The sequence below is a fragment of the Idiotropiscis lumnitzeri genome, chromosome 1 (assembly GCF_059441095.1).
Source record: "Idiotropiscis lumnitzeri isolate Australia: NSW breed Sydney's pygmy pipehorse chromosome 1, RoL_Ilum_1.0, whole genome shotgun sequence".
Classification (NCBI taxonomy): domain Eukaryota; kingdom Metazoa; phylum Chordata; class Actinopteri; order Syngnathiformes; family Syngnathidae; genus Idiotropiscis; species Idiotropiscis lumnitzeri.
The window spans coordinates 2,600,249-2,626,746 of record NC_142391.1 but is presented as its reverse complement, the minus strand read 5'-3'; the positions used below and the strand labels follow the sequence as shown (position 1 = coordinate 2,626,746).

The following is a 26,498-nucleotide window of genomic DNA, read 5'->3' as shown; positions in this document are numbered from 1 at the left end:
TACTTTAAAATCAGCTGATTCACCTCGTCATCGCAAAGCCGCGTAAATTGTATTCGATTTTTTTATTTTATTTTATTTTTTTATGGGAACAAAAGATGGAATTCCATCTTTTTCAACTGTTTTCCTTCCATCCACTTTTTTTCATCTAAAGCATCATGACTAGCATCCAACCACTTAGGCCAGACAATTTGATTGGCCGTTATTAGCGCTTTTAAAATCAAGCAAAAACAGATTTCAAGACAAGACAAAGACAAGAAAAAAATTGGCATTTTTTTCCCCTCTCTCTATTGTCAAGTTAAGCAAATACTAAAGGAAAAGTATTGATAAACAATAGAAAAAAAAAAATTGCAAATCGGCAGTCGGCCACATTTTTCACCCGTCGCGAAAAAAAGTCGCTGACTAATTGAGTCATCTTGCCGGAAGTTTCGCAGCACATTTCTAATGACTACTTGTGTGTTCACGCCGCCAACAATTTGAACGCCTCCTGACATTTGGCCGCGTCCCTCGGGGTGACTGATGACATCGCAAGCCGTCGTCACGGCGATTGGCCGCCGTTCGTTTGTTCCTTTTCGCCCAAATTCCCCGCGCGCCTTCGCCGCGTCGTAAATCTCGCACCGTTCTTTCTCCACGCCTCATCCGCTGCCTGCGTAATATTTCACTCGCGCGCCTTGACAGGCTTTGACACGTGCGCGTTTAACCATTAATATTATTAATGTGCGCAGCGTATTTAGGCAAACACCTGGCGGCTAGTGGGCGGACGTTTCGTTGTGATGGGCTGAGATTTTGCGCCCCGGAGACCACACCACTTGTTGCATTGAACGGGGTTAACCCAAAATTGTCCGCCGTCGTTGGAACGTTCTCCTTTTCCAGAGTCGAGGCAGCGCAAAGGAAAATTTGAGCTGACTCTGACCGATCTGACCACCAAACTACTGATCGATGGACAGATTTTACGACTGCAACCTAACTACCCATCTACAGGACCTCCCGACCAGTGGTGGGCGGTCAAGGCCTTCTCTGCTGGCCTAACATCATCAAGAAATCACGATCATATTCTTCACTTTGATGTCATATTACATCCTAGCGTTGAATTTGTAGGTTAGAGTTTTTAATCCAATCAGAATTCAGTTAGCTCATGTTGCCGGGCAGATTTCACAATACCAGGAGAATGCATTATTCGTCCGAGGCCTTCAGATAAAATTCTGCGGGCGTCGCTTCTGTGTCTCAAGGGGGCTTTTACAGTTGACAGACATTTGCGATAGCCAATCAGATCACGAGTTGATGACAGTAAGGCCTTCTCGCTGGCCTTTACGTTGAAGTTGACGAACGCGTTTTGTGATTGGATACTCACTCGTGAGGGGGAAGCGCGATGCGGAATCAGCACACCCGAAAGTCGTCACTGGCGACTTTTCTCAAAAAATCTCAAATCTATTCTTGCTTTTTTAAACCACAATGGCCGATGGAGGAAATTTAATTGCAGATACACTTGCGAGTCCATTTTCGAGATGGACCTTTCCAAGAAGCTAGGTCATCTAACACTCACTCAGTAGTGCGTAAGTGTCTTTCTGTAGATTATTTGTCCAGCCGTGGTGTCATAAAACCTTTGAAAGGCGACACGACAAACCATGTGAGCACTTTTTCACACCGGTCCAGGCTGTCACATGTGTCGCGGTCACGTCCGCCTGTGATGCGCTTCACATATGGTCAAAAGAAACCTGGTGAGGACCTCCACCCCCAACAAGACCCCCCCCCCCGCTTCCTTTCTCCCAGACCCCGAGCAACAGTCCATGACCACTGCATGCGGGGAAGAGCACTTTCCAAGTCAAATGCGAATGTTGACACTGTGGCAGCCGCCAGCCGTCTGTTGATGCCGCAACACAAATGTCGCCACCGGCCTCGGCAGGTCAAGTCAGCAGCAGGTGAGCGTGGTGTTGTGTTTTGGGGCTTTTCTCAAATATCCATCACCCTCTCTCACCTCACTTCTTCTTTTAACGTGTCTTGTGTGATTGTTTATGACACAAGATGATCTCGAAGTGTTATGCAAGGTGTTTTCTGTTTGTTGGTTTGTTTTTTTTGTTTTTTTAGAGTTTGCATGCAGCTCACGGTTTCTGAACCTTCTGGTGTTCCAGTTTACTGCATTTTGAGCGGCCCTGAATGCAACGTTTGGTTAGAAGACGATCAAAATGGATGGAATTTTTTTTTTGGGGGGGGGGGGGGTGACATCTCATCTTTTAATGCAGAAAATATTAAATATAATGTAGCATTTCAATTTCCTCCCCTTCAAAAAAAAAGATTTAGAAATATTTAGAATGATTACTGATGATATTCAAAATAAAATGTCAAAAATAGATTCTGCCTTTCAGAATAAAATAAACCAATGTGAGGGACCGCTGTAGATTTTTCTTATTATTTCTTATTTCCTGGTTTTAAAAATAAAATGTAAAAAAATAAATAAATTCTATGAAAACACAGGCATTTTTGTCTTCTGCCCTTCAAAATAAAACTATTACAAAGTCTTTTAAATGGCCACCCCCACTTTCAATTGCAACTAGGAGCTAAGGGGACAATTTTATCTTCTGTTCTTCAAAATGAAAAGAAAAAAAAGAGAAATTTAATTTGGGCAAACACTTGTCTTCCATCTCTTCCTTTTCAAAATAAAAAATTAAGGAATTATTCAAAGAACCGCTGCAGACGTTCTAGCTTCTTCCCTCAAAATGAACATTTGCAACCACTTTCTCACTTCAAAATAAAATATATTCGAGGAGCCGCTGTAGCATTGCTATTTCCTCTGCCTTCAAAATAAAAGAGAACATTGTGCAAACTACAGAAATACATAAGTTAAAGTACATTAAATAAACTAAATGTAACCTTGCGTTATGAATCCAAAAGCTGTAAGGGATTCATGTGCAGTAAATTATCATTTCCAAATTAAATGACAACAAACTAAACTATAAAATATTTCATAATAAGGCAGAATGCTCATACTCACCAATTTCCATTTTTTTTAATTGTTTAAAACCATACACAACTCTAAAAGAATTTGAGTATGGTTAAAAAAAATTTAATTATTTTTTTTTTATCTTCTTGCCTTCACAATAAAGTGCCAAATTCCAAAGATCCATAACAGCCAAACGATTTAATAAGATACATTCAATTTCATTGTGCAACATCATTTGTCGATTGTCACTGCTGAGAGAGAAGTCCGGCGACATTCTACGTACATACGCCAATTGGAAGTCTTTACGGCTAATTGCACTTCATTCTATGTACCTTTGATTCTAATAAATAATAATAAACAGAATAGGGGGGGGGGCACTAGATTTGTCTGTTTGTTTGTTTTTTTTTTTACTTTTCCCAAGAAGTGGGGGGTGTGGGGGGGGCGGGACAATGCGCCGTAATGCAGTGATTACAAACCAGTGTGCTGTGGCACATAAGTGAATTGCTTCAAAAATGATATATTTGTTACAAGCGTAACACAACTGGAAAACCGTCGACTGGGTGTGTCAAACATACGGCCTGCGGGCAAAAAAAAAAAAAACGGTTGGCGAGAGGGCTTAATTCGGTCCACGTGATGAATTTGAAAATACATTTTACATTGGAGATAATTTTATAAATGATCATGCTGAGGGAGAAAATAACTCCTTTTAATAGGTTTTAAAGGGGAGAACAAGTAAAATTTGTATGTGCTAGTCCAAACACAGACGTCTGATTAATAATTGCATTGGTGTAATAAGAACAAAGTTTTTCATCTCTCTAAGGACCGCCATTTGGATATTCTACTGCGCTCTGCTGTCGACGGAAATTGACGTCAAAGTACCCTCGGGTTCGCATTGCGAGCATCACGTGACTAAACGTGGAAAACAGGTGAGCCGTGATATTATTCCACCAACGCAATAATAATCCTTTGGACTAGTGGCAGCACATAGAACATATTGTTTGTTGCAAAAGACATTTTGGACTTGAGCTTCTCTTGAAGTGCTGAGCTGTATTTTTCAGTTCCAAATACATGTGACTTATCGTGTTGTCTTGAAACAAGATCTTTGTCACGAGATGATTTTTTTTATTGCGGTTGTTTTTAAAAATCATAATCCAAAAAAAAGATTTGAAATGTAAGGATATTCTAAATGTTCTAATAACGCTTTGGATTCAAACTATGATTTGGGGTTTTTTTTAGATGATATTTGGTAAGCTATGATTTTACTGATTATGTTATGTGTCTAAGGCTTAGACGCCGTCGTGACACAACAGGATTGGGGAATTTCCCTGCTGGGGCCCCTGATTATCTATTGTACTATGGAGAGTAGGAGCAGTGGCAGCAGTTAAATTCTTGCATTCCTTTTTTTCTTCTACGTTGTGGTTTTGAAAATCTGTGACATTTTACCTTTGTTTTTTTCATAATTGTTTTTACAATGTATGACAAATTTGCATTCTGCGATTGTAATCACTTTCATAAGTCAATTATCTAGTAAAGGATATTTGCTTGAAGGTGTTAAGATTCTTTTTTGGGTTGTTTGTTGTACAGTAAAATATGTGCCATAGCTCAAAGGTTCTGAATCACTGCCGTAATACAGAAAAATCATACAAAAGTAGAAAATGCAATTCTTAAGAAGCACCCTGAATGCAACATTTCCCCCTCTTGTATCTGGAACGTCGATTGGAGTCGTGCGCATGCGCGCGGAATGCAGCTTTTGGTCCACCTGTCGCGGCGTATTCCATGATGCATTCGCTGCCACGTCGGAAGTTCAACAATTACGTCAGAAAATAGCAAAAATAATATCCTGTAGTCCTTCATTTAAGACAAAAACGGTAATGGCGTATGTCTTGGCCGCTGGGTGGATGGCCTAGCGGCTTGGGGAGTCTGGCGAGCCGCCGTCACAGCTGCCACTGGCCGGCGGCGGCGGCGGCGGCAGCGGCGGCCGCCATGTGTGTGCGGTCACAGAGGCCGACGTGGTGCCGCTGTACCCCGTGGAGGCTGACGCTCGGGTGGTGGGCCGCCGAGAGGCCGGGATGCTGGCTGCTGTGGCACAGCTGCTCGCTGTGCGCAAGCCACTCTGCGTCTGTTCGGGTGGGTGACAACAACAAAAACAAAAAACAAAAAAACATCAAGAAAACGAATGAAATGCTCCAACAGACACAAAATGGCGGCTATGCTAGAGTTGCGTTAACGTTCGATTCATCTTAGATCAATTCTCAGCAAAAGGACTCACTCGCTGTGCTTTAGAAGTACAGATACTTGAGAGAGGGAAAAAAATAAAATAAAAGTCCAGATTCAACGTTTGTTCCAATTGGCCCCAGTCATTGGAAACACCTGCTCGCGTATAATGACATCCGTATGAAAAATGGATCCATTTTGATATTTGCCAGCGGTTATTTTTGCGCTTGGGCGTCCCAGCGACGTACAACCTCGCCAAGTCATATGGAGGGGCTGTTCCTAATAATTCGGCATGAGGTATAAATCACTCAAATATGATTAAACGCGCTTTGAGTGTGATGTACCTGTCAAGTGGGACTGTGGGAGCCTTCGCACGCTTTCGGCGCCATTTCGGGGCTAAGCTGAAGTTTTGACAACAAAAGATGCAAAGATCAAATCAATTTATTTCTTTGAAATTTTGAATATTAGTCGACTTTTTAGGTTGTATTTGTGTCGAATTACTTGACATCAAAAGTACTTACAAAAGAGGAGGTGTATTATGCTGTTAAAAAAATACTTTTTTAAAAGAAGCTCTGCATAAACTCCTTTAATTCCGTAAAAGAAGTAAAGCATAGACTGAAATGTTTTAAGCGTAAAATTAAAAATGAGTTTTCACTATCAGTTATATACCGCCAGTCTAAAAGAGGAAAATTAATTTTCTCTTTTAACTCGCATAGTAGTGTAATGAGAAAGCATGAAAATCATGTCTCATGTTTTTTTCAGAGCTAGGAATTGTTGACTCCACTTTAACGCAATCAAAACATGTCGCCATTCATTTGCCAACATTTTAAACGCACTCTTGACTAATGATAACGTCTGTAATAATTTCCATCTTTCTGTATGAAATGTGTCATAAAATTTTCTGGACTGGTGTTAAAAAACAGACTTCAAACCCAAATGACAACCATGCACGTCCACAAAGAGATCTTGCGCCGTTTGATTCGTTCAGTGCTCGAGAAAAGGCGAGAGTTGTGGCGCGACAACCATAACCGCGCACCTGCTCACAATGCCCTGAGCATCTGACACTTCCCTGAGAATTTTTTTTTTCTTTCCCAAGATCAAGTGGGCTCGTTCAAGAATCCATCCGGGATTGCTTGAAGACTGATAAAGTGCATTACACTCCAGGGCGATTCCTTCCAAGGTGCAAACCTGTCGTTTGGATTTGATATCTATCTCTTTTTTTGACAAGTCATGAAACCTTTCAGACATAATAGCTCTTCTTCTTTTTTCAGATTAGACAGAATTTTGAATGACAGAAGCTGCTGCTTTTTAGGCTGGCCCACGTCGTAACATGTGCCACAAATTCTTTTCAACAGAGCATGAAGCAATTCTCTTCTATGAAGACTTTTGGCTTGCCTCATACGAGTTAAGTTCCTTTCCATGGTTCATTTTAATCCTTATTGTTGCTCTCCATGTTTTTTTCCCCACCTTTTAAGTACCCAAAATCTAAATCAATCAATTAATCATTCAGTCAATAAACTGATCGTGGTTTACTTGTCATGTACAGTAACAAAGTATCTGTCCTTTAAGAAAACGTTTAGCAATTTCAAACAAATTCAATTTAAAATGTCCAAAATCCAATTATTTTTTTTTTCTTTACTCTTTACGTCATGTTTGCAGTTGTGAGAAGTAACGAAACTTGAGTAGATTTTTCACGTATCTGTTTATTTACTCTATTTTTGTGCTTGCGTACATTCCACAGTCTGGATGTTAACTTAAGGAGTACTTTTCTAGGTTTTTTTCTGTTTCTGCAAATTTGTTTTCTAAACAAGTGCAGTTTTTACACTTTTGTCACCTTGTGCGCGTATGAACAAAAACAAAACAGAAAAGTCCACAAATATTCATGATACATTCAAATAAGTAAATCAATAAAAATCTTCATGTGTCTAATCTTTGCATCAGAAGTTCTCACATGGCTTAAAATGCCGCCTCATGTGGCCTAGAGGAAAAAAGATTCCTTGACATCTACCTCACTCCGAATTATTAGGAACAGCCTCCTGGTGTCACCTGGTGCCTTTGTACATCGTTGCAATCTACAAACCAAACGATATCCGCTGGCAAGTGTAAAAATCGTCGTCTTTTTATACGACTCTCGTTATTCGCGTGCAGGTGTTTGTACTTAGTAATAAAGTTGAATCAGACTTGTTTGTAATATTTTGTTGACCTCATTTGCCCGTTGGACGAAGCCGAAATGTTGGGTCACCTGGCCCACTTGTAGATCGCTGCAACTTACAAGTCGAATGATAACCGCTGGCAAGTGTAAAAAGCGCCACATTTTTATGCGGCTCTCGTTTCGAATCTCATTAAAGGCTTGCAGGTGTCCCTAATGTTGTGTCCGGTTATGAAATTTGAATTGGAAATGGCGCTCTCTGTAAAAAAAAAACAACAAAGAAACACATGCAATCAATTTGTTGTGTCCTGGGACGCATTAAGTGCACCAAAAATTGCTTATTGACTTTGTGGAATGTTTTGGATAGTGGAGGGGGGGAGGGCGGGGAGGGGGATATGATAATGAATGAGCTGTGTGGCATCGAGGCAGGAGCAGACTTGTTGAGTTTAGAGCAGGAGGCCCACTGTGGTGGTGGTGGGGGGGCGGGAGGGGGGTATGCCTCAAAGAGGCCCAGCGTCATTTATTTCTTGAATGGAATCCCCCCCCCCCCTTCTCCCTCCCCTCCTGACAATGTATTATTTGATTTAAAAAATGTCTCCACGAAATGATGGCTTGACTCCATGTTTTGCGCCTGTGGCTGCTCGGTGTCACAATTTTGAATGATGACGTTTTTCATTCAAATGAAATCAGGGTGCACGCAAGTCAACCGAATATTGTAAAAAAACAAAAAAAAAAACATGAAAATAGCTTTTCGTTTAATTGCCTGACACTTTTATGGGTTTAAGTCACGTCACGCTACCACAATGGCGTCATGTGATGTTTGAAGAAAAATCGTTTTTGATTGTGATGTTAATTAATATGAGCATCCAAATTTGCATGTTGTCTCTTGGTTTTCACACGTTTTTAGTCATATTTTATTTCATCGTTCCAAATGTCTTTTTTTTTTATTTTGTTTTTTGTTTTTGTCGCACTTAATTTAAATCATTCTTGATATATTATTTTTCGTATTTCATTGACAAGATCACAATTTCAAATGTATTCTTTGTACAATCTGTGGTCATATTTGTTTTTACGTTCAACAAATTTTGAATATATACTTCTTTATTATTGTTTGTTGCAATTTACAATTCCGGCTTTTGTCGACTGATAGTATTTTTTCCTCATGCATTCCATTCGTCGCATTTGAAATGTCTTTTAGTCGTTTGGGGGCATCACATTTACTTATTTTTACTCGAATTTCCACTTTTATTTTTTTCCTGCATTGCTTTTATTTGAGGTTACTCATTTTGGTCTCCAATTTTTATGTTATATTAAAATTCAAGCAATTACAACTAAACACACACACTTCTCCGCGTATATTCGAACTATCGTCATTATTAAAGCTTTGGTCAATATTTCATAAAATGGTCAACATTGTACATCATTTATATGTAATAAAAAATGTGCATTTTATATTAAAACTAGCTCATATAATCGTACTATAGTACTTGCGTGTACGCGCGCGCCTTGATTTAATGTGTGTGTATCCTCGTACATGCGAAGTCACGAGAAGTCAATCAAAGGTGTTTTTGGAAATTACAATTCGCATGAGCTCATTTTGAAGCCCAAGTGAACGTCACTTCAAGCCGAGCAAAATCGAGAAATGATTTTCAAGCAAAATGCTGACCCAAAGCCCACGTGACGTGCATGGCGAGCCTCTTGAAACTTATGTGTGTGATTTTATTTTTTTTAATTTTTACTAATACTCAGTTGTCTACAAAATGTATTTCATACTCCAACGTCTAATCTGTACTCGCTGCATGTAGAATTGCATTTTGCACGTGCCTGTTTGCATTTGTCATGATTTTGTTTGTTAGATGTGGGCTATTTCATTAGGTTTTTTTTTTAGCTACAAAATGTTTTCAAAAAACATTTTTGAAATCCTCAGATTTTGAGAAACATGCGTTATATATGGAAATTATTCAATTTTTAAAAATACATTTTGGTAAAGAGTCACACATTTTAGAAATACAGTATTTTGCGGGCTAGCCAATATGAATGAAAGATAATTTTATCTTATATCTTGCATTGTAATTATTACACTTTTATTCATGGGGAAATTTTGAATTCTTGATTTTTAATTTTCATCGATGTTTGCATTTGTGTATTTTTTTAAGTATTCTAAATGGGAAATAACTCAATTGAATTGTTACTAACTGAGTGGGGGGGGGGTCACAAGAGGAAGTGTGTGACGTCAGCAGCTCGCCCTTTTTTTTCTCCACTGACATAAAATTTGTGACCGTAAAAATGTTCACGATTTATTTTATACAAAGCGAGGCCCTTAGTTTTTCTTTTTTGTACTATTTTCGAAAGTCGACCTCTCGGGTTTTAAAATTGAGTTTAAAATATTATCGCCAATATAATTTGCACGCGCAAATTAATCTTGAGCAACAAATTCCTCCGTGAGCTTCCGCCGCGGTGCGTTCGAAGCCGGGAAAGGGAGCCTGGCAGCGGGCTGACAATCACTCCCCTCTCCCGCCTCCTGGCAGGAGAACCACACACGAAAAAGTGCAAACAAAATCTCGTGTTGACTTTGAGAATTAATATTGATTTAACACCGGGTCGTGTTACACATCTTCCCGGGGAAGAAAAAAAAATCAACGTCTGCTTTTTCGATTTGGATTCCTGCGCTTTCACACACGCATGACGCACCCTCAAAATGAGAACAGAACCACGCTTAAAAAAATAAATGAATAAAAAAATGTCGGCAATGCGGTGATTAGGGAATTGCAGAGAAACACGCGCACACAAACACACAATTCTAGAGAGAAGGCCACAGCACAGCGCCCAGCTTACTTTGCTGCTCGGTAATGGATCGGATCCCCAGAATGTCCGTGACCGAGTGCGACGAGGGCCAAATCCGGTGCATGGCCAGGTGTCCGGGGAGCGCGGGCATGCCCGGCGGCGTGGCCACTTTGGAGCTTGGGTACGAGTACAAGTGGTTGTAGGGCAGCGCGGCGGGCTGCGGCGGCGGGTGCGCGTGTGGGTGCGCGTGCGTCTGTGGCGGCTGCTTGGCCGACTCGTAGTGGCCCTGCTGCGCCAGGTTGCCGATCTTGTTGCGCAGGATGCGGCTGATGGAGCTGACGGACGGCAGGTTGAACTTGTCGCACACGCCGTCGGCGAGCAGCCGGTCGCGGATCTCCCAGGCGAAAATGCCCGGGTCGCGCTGCTTGTACGTCCGTATGTGCTTGACCACGGTGGGCGTGGTGACGCGCGGCTTGCTGCCGCCGATGGCGCCGGGTAGGATGGAGCCGGTTTCGTTGTAGCGCGCCAGGATCTTGCTGACGCAGCCGTGCGAGACGCGCAGCTGCCGGCTGATGTCGCAAGGCCGGATGCCCAGCTGCGCCAGCTCCACGATGCGCAGCCGGATGGCGTTGGGCAGCGGCCGGCCGTTGACGAACACGCCGCCCAGCTGGTTGACCTCGCCGAAGGCCGGTTCTGCAAACCCAGGGCGAGAGCGGTTAGTCGCGGGGCCCGAGCCGACCTCGCCGAGGCTTTGCGGTGGAAGCGCGCGCTCTTTTAACGCATTTCCAAAGCGACTTTTGTTGTTGGGCCCTGCCAAAGCTGACACTCGAGTGCATCAAACGACAGCCAATATTGTCTGGTGTTCTGTCCATGAATATAAATCTCTTTTATTCTATAGATGGTGTGCATCTTGGTGCTGAGACTCGAGCCAATCAAGGGTAAGTCAAAGATCAATTTTATTTTTTTTGTCACGAAATCCAAGTATAGGTAGTTAGGCCTCACGTCACACGCTGAGACGTGTGCAGCCAACGTGAAACACGAATGCATGCTGAATGTCAAGCATATACAAAAATAATCAATTTGTTGTTTTCATTTGTTATGCTTCACTTGCATGCATCACGCTTCGACTCAAGTGTCTCAAAGTCGAAAAAAAATAAATTACGTCTTTGTCCCACAGATGGAAACTCATGCATCTTGGTGCTGAGGACTCATCATGCTGAAACACAAGCATAATCAAATGTAAAATAATACTTTCAGTTATGATGCACTTTGCAGCATCATATCAAAGATTGGGGCTGCGGAGATCTTTGGCCATCATGCTGAGAGTCAGTTAAAGGTGAGTCCAAATATGGTTGATTAAATCTGCTCTAAAGCGTTCATGTGCGTCATGCATGCTGAAACTCAAGCGAATCAAACAAAATCAATCATGAAAATATCATTCCGCTTCACTTAGAAGTGTCTTGCTGCATCTCAAGTGTATCAAATAATAAAAATATGTCTCAAATAATTGTGACATCGAGATTCTGCAATCATGCTGAAACTCATGCGGATAAAAAAAAAATCCCCAAACAACACTTGAATGCATGCTGAGACTCACTTGTATGTGACTTAAATATTGGTCCTTGTGTAACAATTAATGCTGAAACTCAGGCGTACCAAATGTGTGACCGAAATGCATTTCAATCAAACGCATCAAAGTTCATGTCAATGCAAAAAGTACATGCAAGTATTTTCATGTGCAATGCTGAAACTTGCATCATGTATCAAAGGCAACTGCAAGACATTTTTGATTAATTACGTGTAAGTACTTGATTTTGAAATTTTACTCAATGCTGAGACTATGGCATTGTATGTGTATATGTGTGTGTATAGATAAAATAAAAATTTTTAAAAATGTATATGTATATGTGTGTGTGTGTGTGTGTGTGTGTATAATGATGCAATTTAATATGTACTGTATATGTAAATTCATATTCATGCATCTGTGTGCACATGACTTGAGCGTTAAAAGGCAAATCATCACAAGCATTCTATTTTTTTTGTCTGCAGAAAACAAAAATCCAATTTAATGATCTCTTTGTAGTTTAAACACACACACGCAACTGAACACCTCGTCGACGCATTTCTGGTGAATTTTGATCGCTGTGCTTTGCACAATGCTGAGACTCGAGTGTACATTAAGTTTATTGACGCTGTGTTCACGTTCAATGCTGACATTTGGGTGTGCCCGAAGCAGGATATGTTTTTGTTTTTTTAAATGGCTGCACAATTCTGACACTTGAGTGCAGAGAGGTAAAATATTCTTGTATTGAATAATCTCACTTGAATGCATTTTGATTTAGCATGCTGAAACATGTTTCAAAGGCAAGTCTGCCATAAATTGTTTTGCCGCAGATAATGCTGAGACTCAAGTGCAAGGAAAGTCGTACATATATTCTGATTTGTGTGTGGGTTTTTTTTTGCTCCGTAGACAGAATTCACGCATGCCTCTTGAATTCATTTCGACAGATATGCAAGAGGCATGCTGCAACTCATTCTTAGCGACAGATGCATCTTGACACTTAATGCTGAAAATCAAGCGTGTGAAAAGTTCCAAACATTAATTTTGGTGCAGGCATCATGCATGCTAAGACTTGCTCTTTTTTTTGTAGTTCTATGGACGGGCTTGAACGTTTGCACGTTTTGAAATATCACGTGGAGATTCGAGTGGACGATAAAGTCCATGCAGCGTATTTGGTAAATGTCTCATGCTGAGAATATTCTTTCGTTGGTCGAGGTGGTCTGTGTTTGATGATTCTAATGCTGAGATTCGAGTGTAGTAAAATAGAAATAAAATGAAGTTAAAAAGGTCAAAAATGAGTAGAGTTGATCCGATGTTTTTTTTTTAAGTTTAAGTTAAGCGCATCAAGTCTTCTAATTTTTTTTAACGCTTCTTATTTTTTTTTGAGGGGGGGCGTCTTTTCTAAAAAGAAAAAAAAAACATTTATATATTATTTGTCATTTTGCCGACATCCACGTGGACGTCAAAGTCGCAATTCCCTCGCACATGCAAAGAGGAATCACGCCACGATCCGAAACCCTCGGAATCGAACGGCCCATTTTTTTACGCATCGCGCTGAAACCCGAGCGACGTTTTTGCAACTTTCCATGCAGCAAAACAGCATTCCCACTTTTACACACACGCGCTCGCACGCACGCGCGCGCTGCACGCTCACAACACTATAGCGCACCAAATCCCCTCTTTCGTCCACGAAGCAAAACGTGTCGTGCGTGGCTGCGACTCACCCATGGCGTTGAAGCCGCAAAGCAGAAACACGGCGGCGTCCGCTCGCTGCTGCAGAGCCAAACTGTCGCTTCTTCTTCTGCTTCTTTTTCTGCTGCTGCAACTACTTCGTGGCGCCCGTTCCGCGTCCAGCGTGTCCAACACAAGCGAATCCCTCCTCGTCCCCCACCCGACCACCGGCAGCCTGCTCTCCGGTGCGGCACCGAGCACCGGGAGCGAAGCCTTCACAAAAGCGGCGAGGCGAGGCGAAGCGAGGCTGCGTGCATGCTCGGACGCGAAGCTCGGACGCGAAGCTCGGATGCGTTTTGGCGAGCGAATGAAGACGCGACGCTCCCGAGCTGCTTTTTTTTACGTTTCAATCTGCTCTGCACAGCTCGGAGGCTGGACGTGCGCATGCGTCCTCGGTCTGTGATTGGCTGAGAGCGACGAGGGCACGCTGCTATTGGTTCACGGTGTTTGACTTGACACTTGACCCACGCGCCCCCCCCCCTCTTCCCACCCACTACCATCCTCAGCCATCACTCTGACTGCATGTCACCGCCAATGTGTTTGTTATTGAGACTGATAGTCCACTCGTGGCCACATCCACGCTGCGTGGGTGTGCAATAGGATTACACCCCCCCACCACCACCCAGGGAAAAAAAATCCCACTTAAAAAATCCGAATTTATATGTTTACGCAAAAGTTACGAGCAATTTTAGCGGTAAAAAAAAAAAAAATCTCTCGTGGCACTTTTCGTGATTTGGACACGTCACGTGCACGCAGTTTGCTCGCATATTTGCATATCTTCACAAATGGGATTTTACTTTTCGCTCTGGTGCATGAGTTTTTCACACGCAGGCCTTTCTGCCACGCACGCATTTCTATGCACGTTTTTTTTTGGGGGGGGTTGCTAAACAGGTGAACATAATATAGCAACCCCAAAACGATTCTTCGTTTTCTGTTATCGTTTTATCACAAAGTCGTTTTTCGCGTGGGAGAGTGGCCCACGTGCCTATGGCAAAAAAAAAATAAAAAGTGAAGTAGAACCAACCGTGAAACAGGCTCTCATTATCGTGTTCTGGAATAGCACGTGGTCACTTCTGATCAAGAACGTGATAAATGATAAATGACTTGAATGATTATTTTTCCAAAAAGTAACTCAAAATGCGTGCGGTTTATTTGGGGCGCTCAAAATGCGAACGCAATTATAGTTACGATTGAATGCATCATCATCAACGCGTCTTATTTGTTGTAAGAGGCAAACGTTTTGGTGTCGAACGATGACCATATTTCCCTCGTTAATGCACATTTGGGAATATATTTCAATTCTTCTATAGAATATTACATAATTATGTTCATTTTTTGGGCGAAGTACATAAAGTGAAGTCATCCGCCGTTTTCTGTGTGCAAATCTCTCAGCACCATTAGAAGGGACATTTATGTATATGCGTGTGCGTGTGCGTGTGCGTGTGTGTGTAAAAGATTAGTGTACAATTCGTGTTCAAATGAGCAATTTGAAACAAACATCCATCTTATCTTCATCAAATATAAAAAAAATCTCGAGTAAGTCGTGCAAATGCAATACAATAAACTATATATTAAAAAATATATATATGATTGCGTCCATTTTGTACTTTTGAATGTATTCTAATGACGTGAAAATGCGTCCTTTTCCTTTTGCACTTTTAGTCTCACGCGTGCGCGCGCACGGGGGCAGTGGTTGTGCTTGTAACACGCGTGATTTCCCGCCTGTTGCACAGCCGTCACGCGCTTCGGATACGTGCGTGCGTGGAGGCCCCCACGGGCCCACGCAATTTATTTTGATTTGAATTGAGTTTTTATTGGCGCCGATTGGTTTCGAAACGTGCACGACGCTCGTTTTTTTTTTTTTTTGATGAAGTTATGCGCTGTGCATTGAAATGGTACTTTTTAACTAAAATATATTTGCGTCCGCGTTCGTCGCCATCCATGTCAAAAGAGTCCAAATGTGTTCATGTGAATCACTCTGCAATATCCTGTTGCCACCATACTGGGAATTAAAACCAAAAATTTGAAGGAAATGCGTTTTGACGACTTGCATCTGTGAACCTTGAAAGCTTTGGTGTGAAAAATGTCAACTAAAAGCCTGCATGTCATGAACTCTGCATTCATTAAGAACAGTGTCAAAGGTCATGTCGTTATTATCAGTATTATTTAATAATTTATATTTTTTTTATTTGAAGGAGTTATGTTGTTGCATCGTGTTACGGCTCATAACGGTATAATTATCATTTGATTACTAAAGTGTTCAAAATAATGTTGTAATAATCTTTCAATATTCTTTGATAACCCAGAATTGTACTCGAGTATGTTTTGCTGTTTTGTCCTTGGTGTTCAAATAGCTGCGTTATGAATATGACAAATTGCAGTATCGTGATCACAGTTTGTGCCATCATAAAATAATATCCATAAAATTTGAATTATTTCATCATTCAACTAAAAAAAAGTCTATTGAATTATTTTTTTAAAGTATGGGCATCCGTTGCCCACATTAAAAGCATGTTTCATCAACATAAATATTTCAGAAGATGATATAATATTCATATATATATATATATATGTATATATATATATATGTATGTATATATATATATATATATATATGTATAAAGTTTCAGTGCTGTATTACGAGAGACAAAACCCTTGAAAGTCACTTTTAAAGCAACAACATGTTCAAGCGTTGTTATCTGCATATTTCGTTAAATATTTAAAAAAAAAAACTCACCTGATATGCTGGCGTGCACGTCGAACACGTGACGTGGGCGATTTAATCACCAGCGCCATTTCATCTCCTTACAATGTATGGATGGACTTACAGGCGCGCACACACACACACACACTCACACAAACGCGCGCGCGCGCGCGCACGCACGCAGACACACGCACACACATTTTGACACTCGGCCTCCGTTCCACGTGTCACATTTTGACACAAAGTACAATTTTTCCAGCCAAAGTTTTATTTTTTTTTATTTGTTCCTCCATTAAAAGTTAATTACTTTTGAACGCAAAAGTGAATCAGAAAATGTGACGATGACCTCACTACCTTTTATTTGTTTTGGGGAGGGGTGTGGCTTTGTACCATGTGACCTGCTGATTGAAAACAATCTGCAATCACCATACATGACTACTTTTTATTTTATTTTATTTTTTTAGTTATATGTTTTTATTTCATTTAATTGTGTATTTTTTGGGGGGGGGAGTTAAATCTATATTAGTAATTATTTCGGTAGTATGATATTGCGGTCTGTATTTAGTATTTTTCGTTATTAAGTATTCAATTTTTCTATTTCTTTACCTTTATTTGTGTTTCTATTGTTATTCATTTCCCTAAAAACAGTCATTCATCAATTTTATTTCATTCATTCGTTCATTTCCATCCCCTATTTCAGGCACTGGCATATCACAATGCAGAAGAAATAAGCGATTAAAGACCAAAAGACCAAAAAAAAGTTTCATATTAAGCTTGAATGAGAGCATTGTTATTCTTCTTCTTCTTCTTCTTATTATTATTTAGTAGTTGTAGTAGTAGAAGTAGTACCCCACAGACCCACGAAAAAACAAATATTATAATAATTAAGTGAAATGTTTTGTGTACGCGCTCGTGTGCGTGCGTGCGTGTGTGTTTCCAGGCTAGGCTGCTCTAAGGTGCTGTGGCGCCACCCAGTGGTAAGTGAAAGGCGACAAAGTTTGAGTGACAGTTGCTGAGCTCAGTGCACCAAAATGTCCTGTAGAGGGCAGCAAACGCGCACATATTGGAAGCAACACGCGCTTCTTCAAATGTTACCCATCTTGGAACATTGTCGGATGATTAGGGAATAAAGTATAAAACAACAATTAAAAATAAAAACGAACAAATATTCCCATTAGGAAACGTAGGAATTGCCGCAAAACAAATTTTACGTTTCAAGTCCAGTCCGTTTTTTTTTTTTTATTGAAGTTCACGAGCTGTTGTGAAATGTACTATGTACGTTTGAATGTAATCTTTTAAAACTGTTTTTTTTTTTTAATTAAATTCCAGTTATACGAAAGTATTTTTAGCTCTTCATTTTTTAGAGAAAGAGTTCGCCAACCATTGATGATTGCAAGGCAAATTTGTGCTGTTTTCGGGGTATCAGGGGGGGAATCACCCCACCCCCTCCCCATTCTTCAGGCATTCGGTCTAACCATCACGAGAGCCAGAGAGTCTGGCTGGAGAGGTGGGCAAATATTTGATTGTGATGAGGATTAAAAATAAATAAATGAAAGTGCTCCTTGTGGAGCCAAAATGGCTGATTCGAGTGTTGATGCTCTCCACTGGAGCATCTTGGACAATTAATTAATAATCCCTCACTCGTGTATTCCAAGTGGACCATACCGACAAACATTTTTCCGAAAAAGTTGATTAATATTTGTGCTGTTATTATTTTTATTTTTTTTTCTCTATGTTGTGGGCAAACTAGATATTTCCCGTAGAAACATATTGGAATTTTATCCTTGTTTTGTCAAGATTTTACAGTGATTTTTTTTTCTCCAATATACTTGTAATGTCGTAATTTACCGGTCGGAAACTGAAGTAATTGATCGGCTTTGTCGGGCATGAATTTAAATGAATCCCAGCAAACACAACCTCCTTCACTCAAGAGACGTTTCTGCGCTGTTGTTGTTAATCGTCGAAGATTTCACAATTTAATATAATCAGACTTTTTTTTCAATTATATTCCAATAGTTTTATTTTTTTTGTTTTTTTGGGGGGGTCAGGACGTTTGTTTATTGCTCCATTTTTTTCAGTGTTTGGGGGAGAATTTTTCGGGTTTAATTCTTTAATTTTTGTATTTACATTGTTCAAAACACATTTTGGTGCCTACAAAGTTTCAATTGTTTTCAAAATTTTCGATGCGGCTGAATTAAAAAGAAAATGACGTTTGTTATTTTTCAGATTTGCTCAAATTTTGAGAGTTCCAAAATGGACCAACAAGTGGCGCTGTTGCGCAATAGGCCACGTGTTTCCCGGTTGCGCAGCGGTTGTGCCAGATGTGCAGTATACTCGAGCAGGCTAACAAACGAGCCTACGTGGCGGCCATGTTGGCGGGGGCGACATTCCAGGGAAGGTCCTGGAAGACACAACGTGAGTTTCGCGTTTCAACTCAATAGGGGCGTGTCGTTTCTACGTAATCATATTTATGGCTGTTACACAGAAAAAAAACGTTTTTTTTTTTATTTTCTCCATTTTGTTCAGTGGTTTTACGCAATGAAATTGTCTGGATCCATATCCATTTTTTAGAGTAGGCTAAAAAGCTAATTTTTTTAAATCTGTATCCGCATGTTTTTTCCCAGGTCCATTAAATCACTTCTCTTGAACATGCTTGACATTATTGATCATGTCACAGTATACTTTTTTTTTTACCATTTAAATTCTTTTTCAACGCCATCCAATGGAAACGAAGATGGAAAAAGTAAGCAAGCTAACATTGTGGCTCATGAATGCAAGAAGCTTCACGTGCTAAGTTTTTTTTTTCAAACTTTTCAGTTTAAAAATGTTTTTAGATTTATTGTGAGAAAGGTGAAGGCAGATTCCCAGACACAAAGAAATGTAACGTTATCACGATTAAAATACCGCAAAATATTCTAGGTGACACATGGAACAAAACAGATTTACATCGTTCCCATTTGAAATTCAAAACATTCAAGCACCTTCAATTCACATGGCAACTATTCAGATTTGCCAGAATTCAACATTTTCTCCTCTAAAAATCCCACCAAAAAAGTAAGAAAAAATAATTCTAAGAGACACATTCAACAAAACAGATTGACATCATTTCATCGTTCCAAATTCAAAATGTTCAGCTCAATCAATTCATATGTGGAACAATTTTCAACCAAACAAATTGGTAAAAAAAAAAAAAAATTAACAATTTGACCACTTAAAGTGCCACAAAATATATATATTAGTTGTTCCCCTTCCAAATGTAAATGATTATTCAATTAATATTGGGGACGGATTTTCTACCTTTACAAAATGTCTGAAACACAAACAAAAAAGAAAAAGAAAAGAACATATTCGCCACATAAATTCCCACAAAATATTCCTTTTTTTTCCCCCACTGTCACATTAAATCAAGCTTATTAATTGTGCCAAAATTTTCAGACCACAAAAAATCTCATTCATTACCAATGACTAAAAAAAAAAAGCATCCATTATATTCATAATCATTTTACCTCATTTGATGTCTTTCAATCTTATATGATATTTTTACAGTCAACATTTTAGCCTTCAGATGCAATAATCAATAATTTTGTACAGTGCTGTGCGTTTATTGAATGCCATTATTTGGCTTCATCTCTATTTTGTTTGTTTGAAAAATGAAGTTTGCCCACCCCTGATGTCGGCCCCCCACTTGGTAGAAATATGCTTGGGGGGCGGGGGGAGGGGGGGGGGCGTCTTCCATGTTGCTTGATCCCTCGACTCATCCTCAACACACTAAATGCAAAGCCTTGTGCAGGTTGTGTGCGCGTGCGCGTGCGTGCCGTATTTGATATCGATAGGAGGCGCGCGCGCGTAGGTTGGCTGCGCCTGCCGAATCCTCTTGGGTGGTCGGGTGGGGGGGGGCGCTGGAGACTGGGAGGTGGTGGGGGCTTACAAAAGAGGAAGATGTCGAGCATTTGTTCCACGTAGTCGCCATTTTGCGTTTGATTGACGCCCAATGAGCGCCACAATGTGCGTCACGTTGGCAGGATAAGTCCCGGCTTGTTCGGTGTTGTCATGGCTCTCAATGGGAGACCCGCACTGCAACGGGGGAGACCCCCAAAAAAGAAGCCCCCCACCCCCACGCCACGCCATCGCACACCCTCCGTCCCTAAAGCGATATTTTTGCACGTATGATGCGGATTAGTGTTAAACACGCCTTCAAATGATGCTCATTCTTCTCATTTCAGTAGTGAAGAGGGTGTGCAAACTTTTGTGCGCAAAGGCCACATTTGGTTTTTAGCACTGACACAAAGGCCAGGTGATCTGATTAGATTTCACGAACATATGTTACAAAAAAAATCAATCAACCATCATTAAAAAAAATAAATAAATACAATAAATAAAATAAAAATAAAAAATAATGCACACTAAATGTGTATATAAAAATTACTATTTGAAAAAATTACCATGCAATAAAAACAACGGTTAATTTGTTTATTTTAATAATACTCTTTTTATTTTGTGATTTCTACTAAATTAACAATTTGTTTTCATTTTTTTAATGTCCTATGCATGAGGAAAATTATTTATATTACTAACATGTGTATTTGAATTATTAGAACAAAATAATAAACTTAAAAAAAAATGAAAATGCTCAATGCATAGCTTTAGTATATTATTATTTACAAAAAAACAATTAACGAGTCATGGTTAAAAAAAAAGAAAAATTGTAAACGCACATGAATCATGATTTTTTTTTTTAATAAATAAAAAGTTAATAAACCAAAAATGTTTCATTTTTAAATTGGCGGACGTGAATGACGTCATCAGCAGTCAGTTCAATGATGTCATGCCAATTAACGGACTTTGTAATCAGTCACATTATGTCGTTTTCATTCCAATGCCTCGTAATTCACAATAAACGAGGTTCTCCCTTTTGATCTGCCTGCCTTTTTTGCTCCCCTCCATGACAAATCCACTTACTTTGTCCCAAATTGAACCCCAATTTGTGATAGACTTTATTGAATTAAGAAGTAAGAACATATTACAATCACCACAAATTCTTTAGAAATTCATAAAATTCCATACGTGTCATGAATTCAATAAGTTAAAAAAAATTCCAGATTTTTCAAAATAATTGTCTGTCGTTCTAAAACAATGTCCGTTTTTCTCCTTATTCCGATGCGAAATTTGCATCAAATCCTAAAAAAAATCTTTGCATGACTTGCTTGTTTAAAAGTTATCCCGACTAACCGTGATGCAAATGTGTCGCAAATTCTGCAAAATTCTTGCGATGGATAGATAGAATTTTCATAAATCAATTAATTGGAAGGATGCAAAACAGATTTTGGTGCAATCCGACAAAATTCATACGACACGCCTGCAAACATTTTTACAATTCATTGAACGGAGCCACAAAATGTGTCAACTTTTCAAATCCTCTGAAATTCTTCAACAAAAAAAGATAAAATGTCAGCCACACAATTTTTTTTGCAAATTTTGATACACAATTATGACAAATCCTGCTAAATGATTCTGATTTCGACAGATAATATGGATTCTTTCACACTTTTTTTTTTAGCGTAACCACACAGATAAATTGAGCGTTAACCTTGATCAGATCCAATCATTTCTGTTTTGGTCTATTATGTCATCACTGTCTCCGTTTTTGTAATAATTTGGATGCAACAAATGTTATCAATCATACACCCAAGAAACAGCTGGCTATAAAATAACCCAATTTTGATTAAAATAATAAAAGAAAATTTGCACCAACTTGGGTCAATTTGACTGAAATGACAACCACCCACATTTTTTTATCTAAACAACCCAAACTTTGGTCAGTGTGTCAGTCCAATTAAAAAAAAAAAAAAAAAAAAAAACGAAAATCAAACTCATGCATCATGACGTCACATCACATTTTCAACTCAAGCAAAAATGTCATCAAATATTCCAAAAACTGTTCTCACCGCCCCATCGAAAATCATCCTGAAGCCAACCAAAACCTAAATTGCGTGACGTCACCCTCGCCACGCCCACCTGCGTCATGGCGTGCAGGTAGTACACACTGCCATATTGGAGCAACTCGCTAATTGCTCACTTTGCATGCAAATGCTTGACACTTTGTTTGGGCTGCAAGAGGGGGAAGTGTGTGTGTGTGTGTGTGTGGGGGGGGGGGCTCTTGTTGTCACTTCGCCACCCAAGACGGTGATTGATGGGGGCGGCAATTAGCGTGACGTGTTTGGGCGAGCGACGCGTCTAATGATGACTTGTGGCTTCCCTGCCGGCGCGCATTGGACCCCCATTCGTCAACACCTCCCGCATCAAGTGACACCCCCCCCCAAAAAAAAAGCGGGGGGGGGGGCTATCGAGGCAGGGGGCCGTTATATAAAAGCGCCGATGTGTTTGTGTAAACACTGTTGGACCAACCCGTCAAGTGGACTTGTTAGAATCCCCTCAAGTGCTTGCTTGCTTCTTCTTGTTTTTTTTCGTTCTCTCCAAATTATTTATTTGCGCCGAGCAAACACACTGTGGAAGTGGATTTTTCTCTCTTTCTTTTTTTTTCTTTCACTTCCCTTTCTTTCTTTTTTTTTTTTTGGGTGTGCGCGCAAATGGCGGTGCCCAGCAAGTTCAGCTTTTCCGTCCGGAGCATCCTGGACCTGCCCGAGAGTCACCCGAAGGTTTTGCCCGCGTCCACGTCACCTTTCTCGGCCGCGCGCTCGCTCTTGGCCCCCCTCGCCTCCATCTCCGCCATCTCCTCCTCCTCCTCGTGGATGCTCGACTCGGACCCAAGCTCGTGCATGTGTGAGTGCATCTTCACAAAAGTTTGGTCATCGCACACTTCCTCGTCACTGAAAGTATCAAATATATTTTTGAATGCAACCTCAGTAAGGTTTGTTGTCTTCCAATCCAAATTTATGATTCAAGTCATGTCGGATTTTCGATATCACCAAAGGGCATCGCATTACGCAAACGTCATCATTGTTCGAATTTGTTTTATGATTATGGTCAACTCTAAAAAGATTTGGGTAAAAATTTTGCCTACTTTGGGTCGAACTGACCAAATTGGGTTCTTTATTATTGACCCAACTCTTTTGAGAGTGTTTTAATGAGCTGTATAGAATGCATGACTCGAGGATGCTTCTGCATATTTTGGGTGCATCTGCAAGGATCATGAAATTGATCAAAAATACGGATTTTATTTTTTTGTGTTTTAAAAAATGTTAGGTTCGAAAGTTGACAATCTTTCGATCTTTTTTTTAACATTTATTTTTAATTGTCATTATTTCCCATAATGTAAATTGTCCATAATGTATTTGTTTTTCATTTATTTGTCATGTTAATATTTATAACTCTGATTTATGCATTTGCAAAAATAATGTTGATCATTTTTAGTGTTTCTATTTATGTTTTTATGTCAATTATGTATATATTTCCGTACAATATTTTATTTTTAATTCATACACCATATTTTTTACATTTTTTCATAACACTTCATCACATAATTTATTTGAGTCATTAATTTGGGGCAATTGTTGAATTTCTTGGGGGCCTTTATAGGACACTCTACATAATCCGTATTTTTTAAAAATATGTTACCACTACAAGACAATCATTTTATTAAAACAATTTTTTTATTGTTTCAAATAATATTAAATTATTTGCATAAATGATTTCTTTAAAAGTAGATGGCGTACCACATTGATGTATTTGCATCAATGGCATGGCATTTAAGCCCCGACCTCACTGAGGGGCGAACAATTGCGACTCTTGGCGAACACGAACATATAGAAAAATGCACTTTTACGTCGTAGGTCGTAAACCTTCGCCAGAAATTCGCCAACAGTTTTAGTGTTTTCTCGAAGTCATTTTAAACTCGAAAATCTTGCAACCATTTGCTGAACATTTCAAGGAATAATTATTTTAACGCAACAATCACTGGCTTCGTAAACGCTCGCGATTGTTCGCCACTTAGTGGGATTGTTGCTTGAAAGAAAAATCCCAACTTTCAGTCAGCCTTTCAATTTGTTTCTGAAAAGCTGACGTGCGTGTGTCCCCCTTGCGGTTCCTTGCAGCCTGGGACGAGGGCAGCAGCCTCGAAGCGTCTCCGGACTCCACCAAGCCAGACGAGCCGTCGGCGGACGCCGACCCGGCGGCGGAGGAGGAGGCGGCGGCCAAGCAGAAAAGCAAAAAGCGTCGCGTGTTGTTCTCCAAGACGCAAACGCTCGCGCTGGAGCGCCGCTTCCGCCAGCAACGATACCTGTCGGGCCCCGAGCGAGAGCAGCTGGCCCGCCTGCTCAGCCTGACCCCCACCCAAGTCAAGATCTGGTTCCAGAACCACCGCTATAAGATGAAGAGGGGCCGGGGGGCGGCGGAAGACCCGCACGACCTGCTGCGGCTGCGGTTGCGCCCGCCGCCGCTGCTGCGCCGCCTGGTGGTGCCGGTGCTGCTCGGCGACAGGAAGCCGTTTCACGCCGCCTGCGTGCTGGACAGTTGGGGCCCCCCCACGCAGCCGAGGACGCTCCGCTTGCCCCTGGCGGCGTACCCGGGCCTCCAGGGACTCCCTGGCCTCCAGGCGCCTGCAGCCGCGCAGGGGCACCTGCAGCACTTTGAAAGCCAGGCGGCCTCCAGACTCGCCTGGGCGGACTTGTGGGGCGACCCGGTCCACTTTGCGTCGTTCAAGTGACACGCACGAACTTGGAACTTCCCCGCACGCAACTTACAGATTCTGAAAGATCGCTTTGCACATTTTTGTTTTGGCATTTTTCTGTTCCATTTTTTATGTAAATGCTGTTAATATCTTTGGATTGTGGTAGCAGGTTGATTTTTTTATTTTAATTTTTTTTATCCGGTGCTTTTGTTTGTTGTTGAGTTTGCTGAATGAGGTGCAGTATTGCGGTATGCAAATGAGCAATATAAGAATGAATGTTTGAAGGCAAAACGTGTCTTTAAGGAAAATGTTCTTTAAATTGTTCCATTTTCTTTTGTAAAAGAATATACACAAATAAACCATTTTATACAACATTGTTTAAAAAAAAGCAACTTTTGTTTACTGGGGCTGAAACTGCCCCGATGATTAAAGTTGGCCAATTAGTTCTGTAAACTCGCAACACTTACAATATTTTTGTAGAATTTCCCAAGTTATAACTTTACAAAGTTTGCTACCATGACATTTTGAGTTCTTTTTTATTTTTTGTTTTCAATGTGATACTTTTGCAAACAATATAATACTTGCGAAATCCTTAAAAATACTGGATTTAAAAAAAAAAAAACAATTTGGACAAAAATTGGACCGGCCTGCTTGGATCGTTTGATTTAAAAAAAAAAAAAAAAAAAGAATCAACTTTCTCTGTTGGCTCTTACAGACCAAAGTGGGTCGGCCCAATTTTTTATAAATTATTTTTTTCTTGTTTTTTTTTTTTTTTGATCTAGCAGTTTGCTTATTTTTCTAACCTAAAAACTGCAAAAACTAAATTTGATTTACACAACTTGTTATGATCCAAATTGGTGTCAAAACTCCCTCCAATAATTTTGTTTTGCAAAACATCCCAAACATGTCATCAAGTAGCATTATTGAAATTAAAGTATATCACCATTGCCCCCCCCCATCCCCTTGCCCCCCCATCATCAACTGGTTTGAGAGCCTTCAATGTGGTCTACTGTCACAGTGCCCGAGAAGCTTTTCTGATGTTAAAAAACTCATTATGCAGCTTAAAAGCTGTGCAAACACCTTTTTTTTTTTTTAAATGTAACAAAAAAAAAAGGCGAGCCTTGGTTCAGCTTCAGCATGAGAATGCTCAGAACCTCCCCCAAGCGCTGATTATGTGGAAAGTAAAACAAAGACTTTTGAATGAAGCACCGTTACGAACATTTTTGCGAGAACGGTGAAGAGGAACAAAAAAAAAAAAAGAGAGCCATCGATACTGAGATCGTTATTTTATCCATCACTTTTTTAAAAAGTGTCATTTCAAAATGAAGACTTTTAAAGGTCCCAAAGTTTGGACACGTGTCACTCGAGTGCTGAAGAAAACACGTTTTGGGATGAAAATCTGATCGTGTTCTCCTCACAAATATGAAGCGAGAGATGAAGAGAGGCTGACTTACGTTTACGGTCACGTGTTTTTCTTTCATTTTAATTATTTTTTTATTTTTTTTGAGGGGGGAATTTAGTCACAACACCTCATTTTAAAATTTCATGATCCCCTTCTCTTAATCTATCATGCTAAACCAGTGCTTCTCAATTATTTTCTGTTACGCCCCCCCAGCAAGAAGAAAACAATTCGCCCCCCCCCCCCCCATCACCCACTCTCCACTACAACTCTAAAAACGGGCAAGGAGAGCGCCACTGCCTACTACTGGAGAGGATGTGCAATTACACTTTAAAAAAAAAAAAGCATGTTCCCTCGGATCATACGCGCCCCGCCCCCACACACAGGGGGCCCCA

At 40.3% G+C, this 26,498-nt stretch overlaps 2 protein-coding genes across 2 annotated transcripts; one reads left to right on the top strand and one right to left on the bottom strand.

Annotated features, from left to right (window-relative positions):
- Nucleotides 1–516: 516 nt before the first annotated feature.
- Nucleotides 517–24,740, top strand: nkx2-9 (NK2 homeobox 9). Its single transcript, XM_088306279.1, is given in 6 exon segments — nucleotides 517–553; nucleotides 871–994; nucleotides 1,651–1,864; nucleotides 1,867–1,916; nucleotides 22,689–22,858; nucleotides 24,130–24,740. Coding segments are annotated over 6 exon segments (1,206 nt in total).
- pax9 (paired box 9) lies at nucleotides 3,578–13,511 on the bottom strand. Its single transcript, XM_088303790.1, has 3 exons — nucleotides 13,368–13,511; nucleotides 10,134–10,775; nucleotides 3,578–5,054 (listed from the first exon to the last, which is right to left on the bottom strand). The coding sequence occupies exons 1-3, from the start codon at nucleotides 13,369–13,371 to the stop codon at nucleotides 4,870–4,872; spliced, it is 831 nt and encodes a 276-aa protein (XP_088159916.1). The 5' UTR covers nucleotides 13,372–13,511; the 3' UTR covers nucleotides 3,578–4,869.
- Nucleotides 24,741–26,498: the final 1,758 nt, after the last annotated feature.

What these genes read in the sequence shown, in the direction of transcription:
- pax9 (XM_088303790.1), bottom strand. An exon ending in ATCCATTACCGAGCAGCAAA is followed by an intron (nt 5,055 to 10,133) that starts GTAAGCTGGGCG and finishes CCACCCGAACAG; the next exon opens with ACGCAGAGTGGCTTGCGCAC.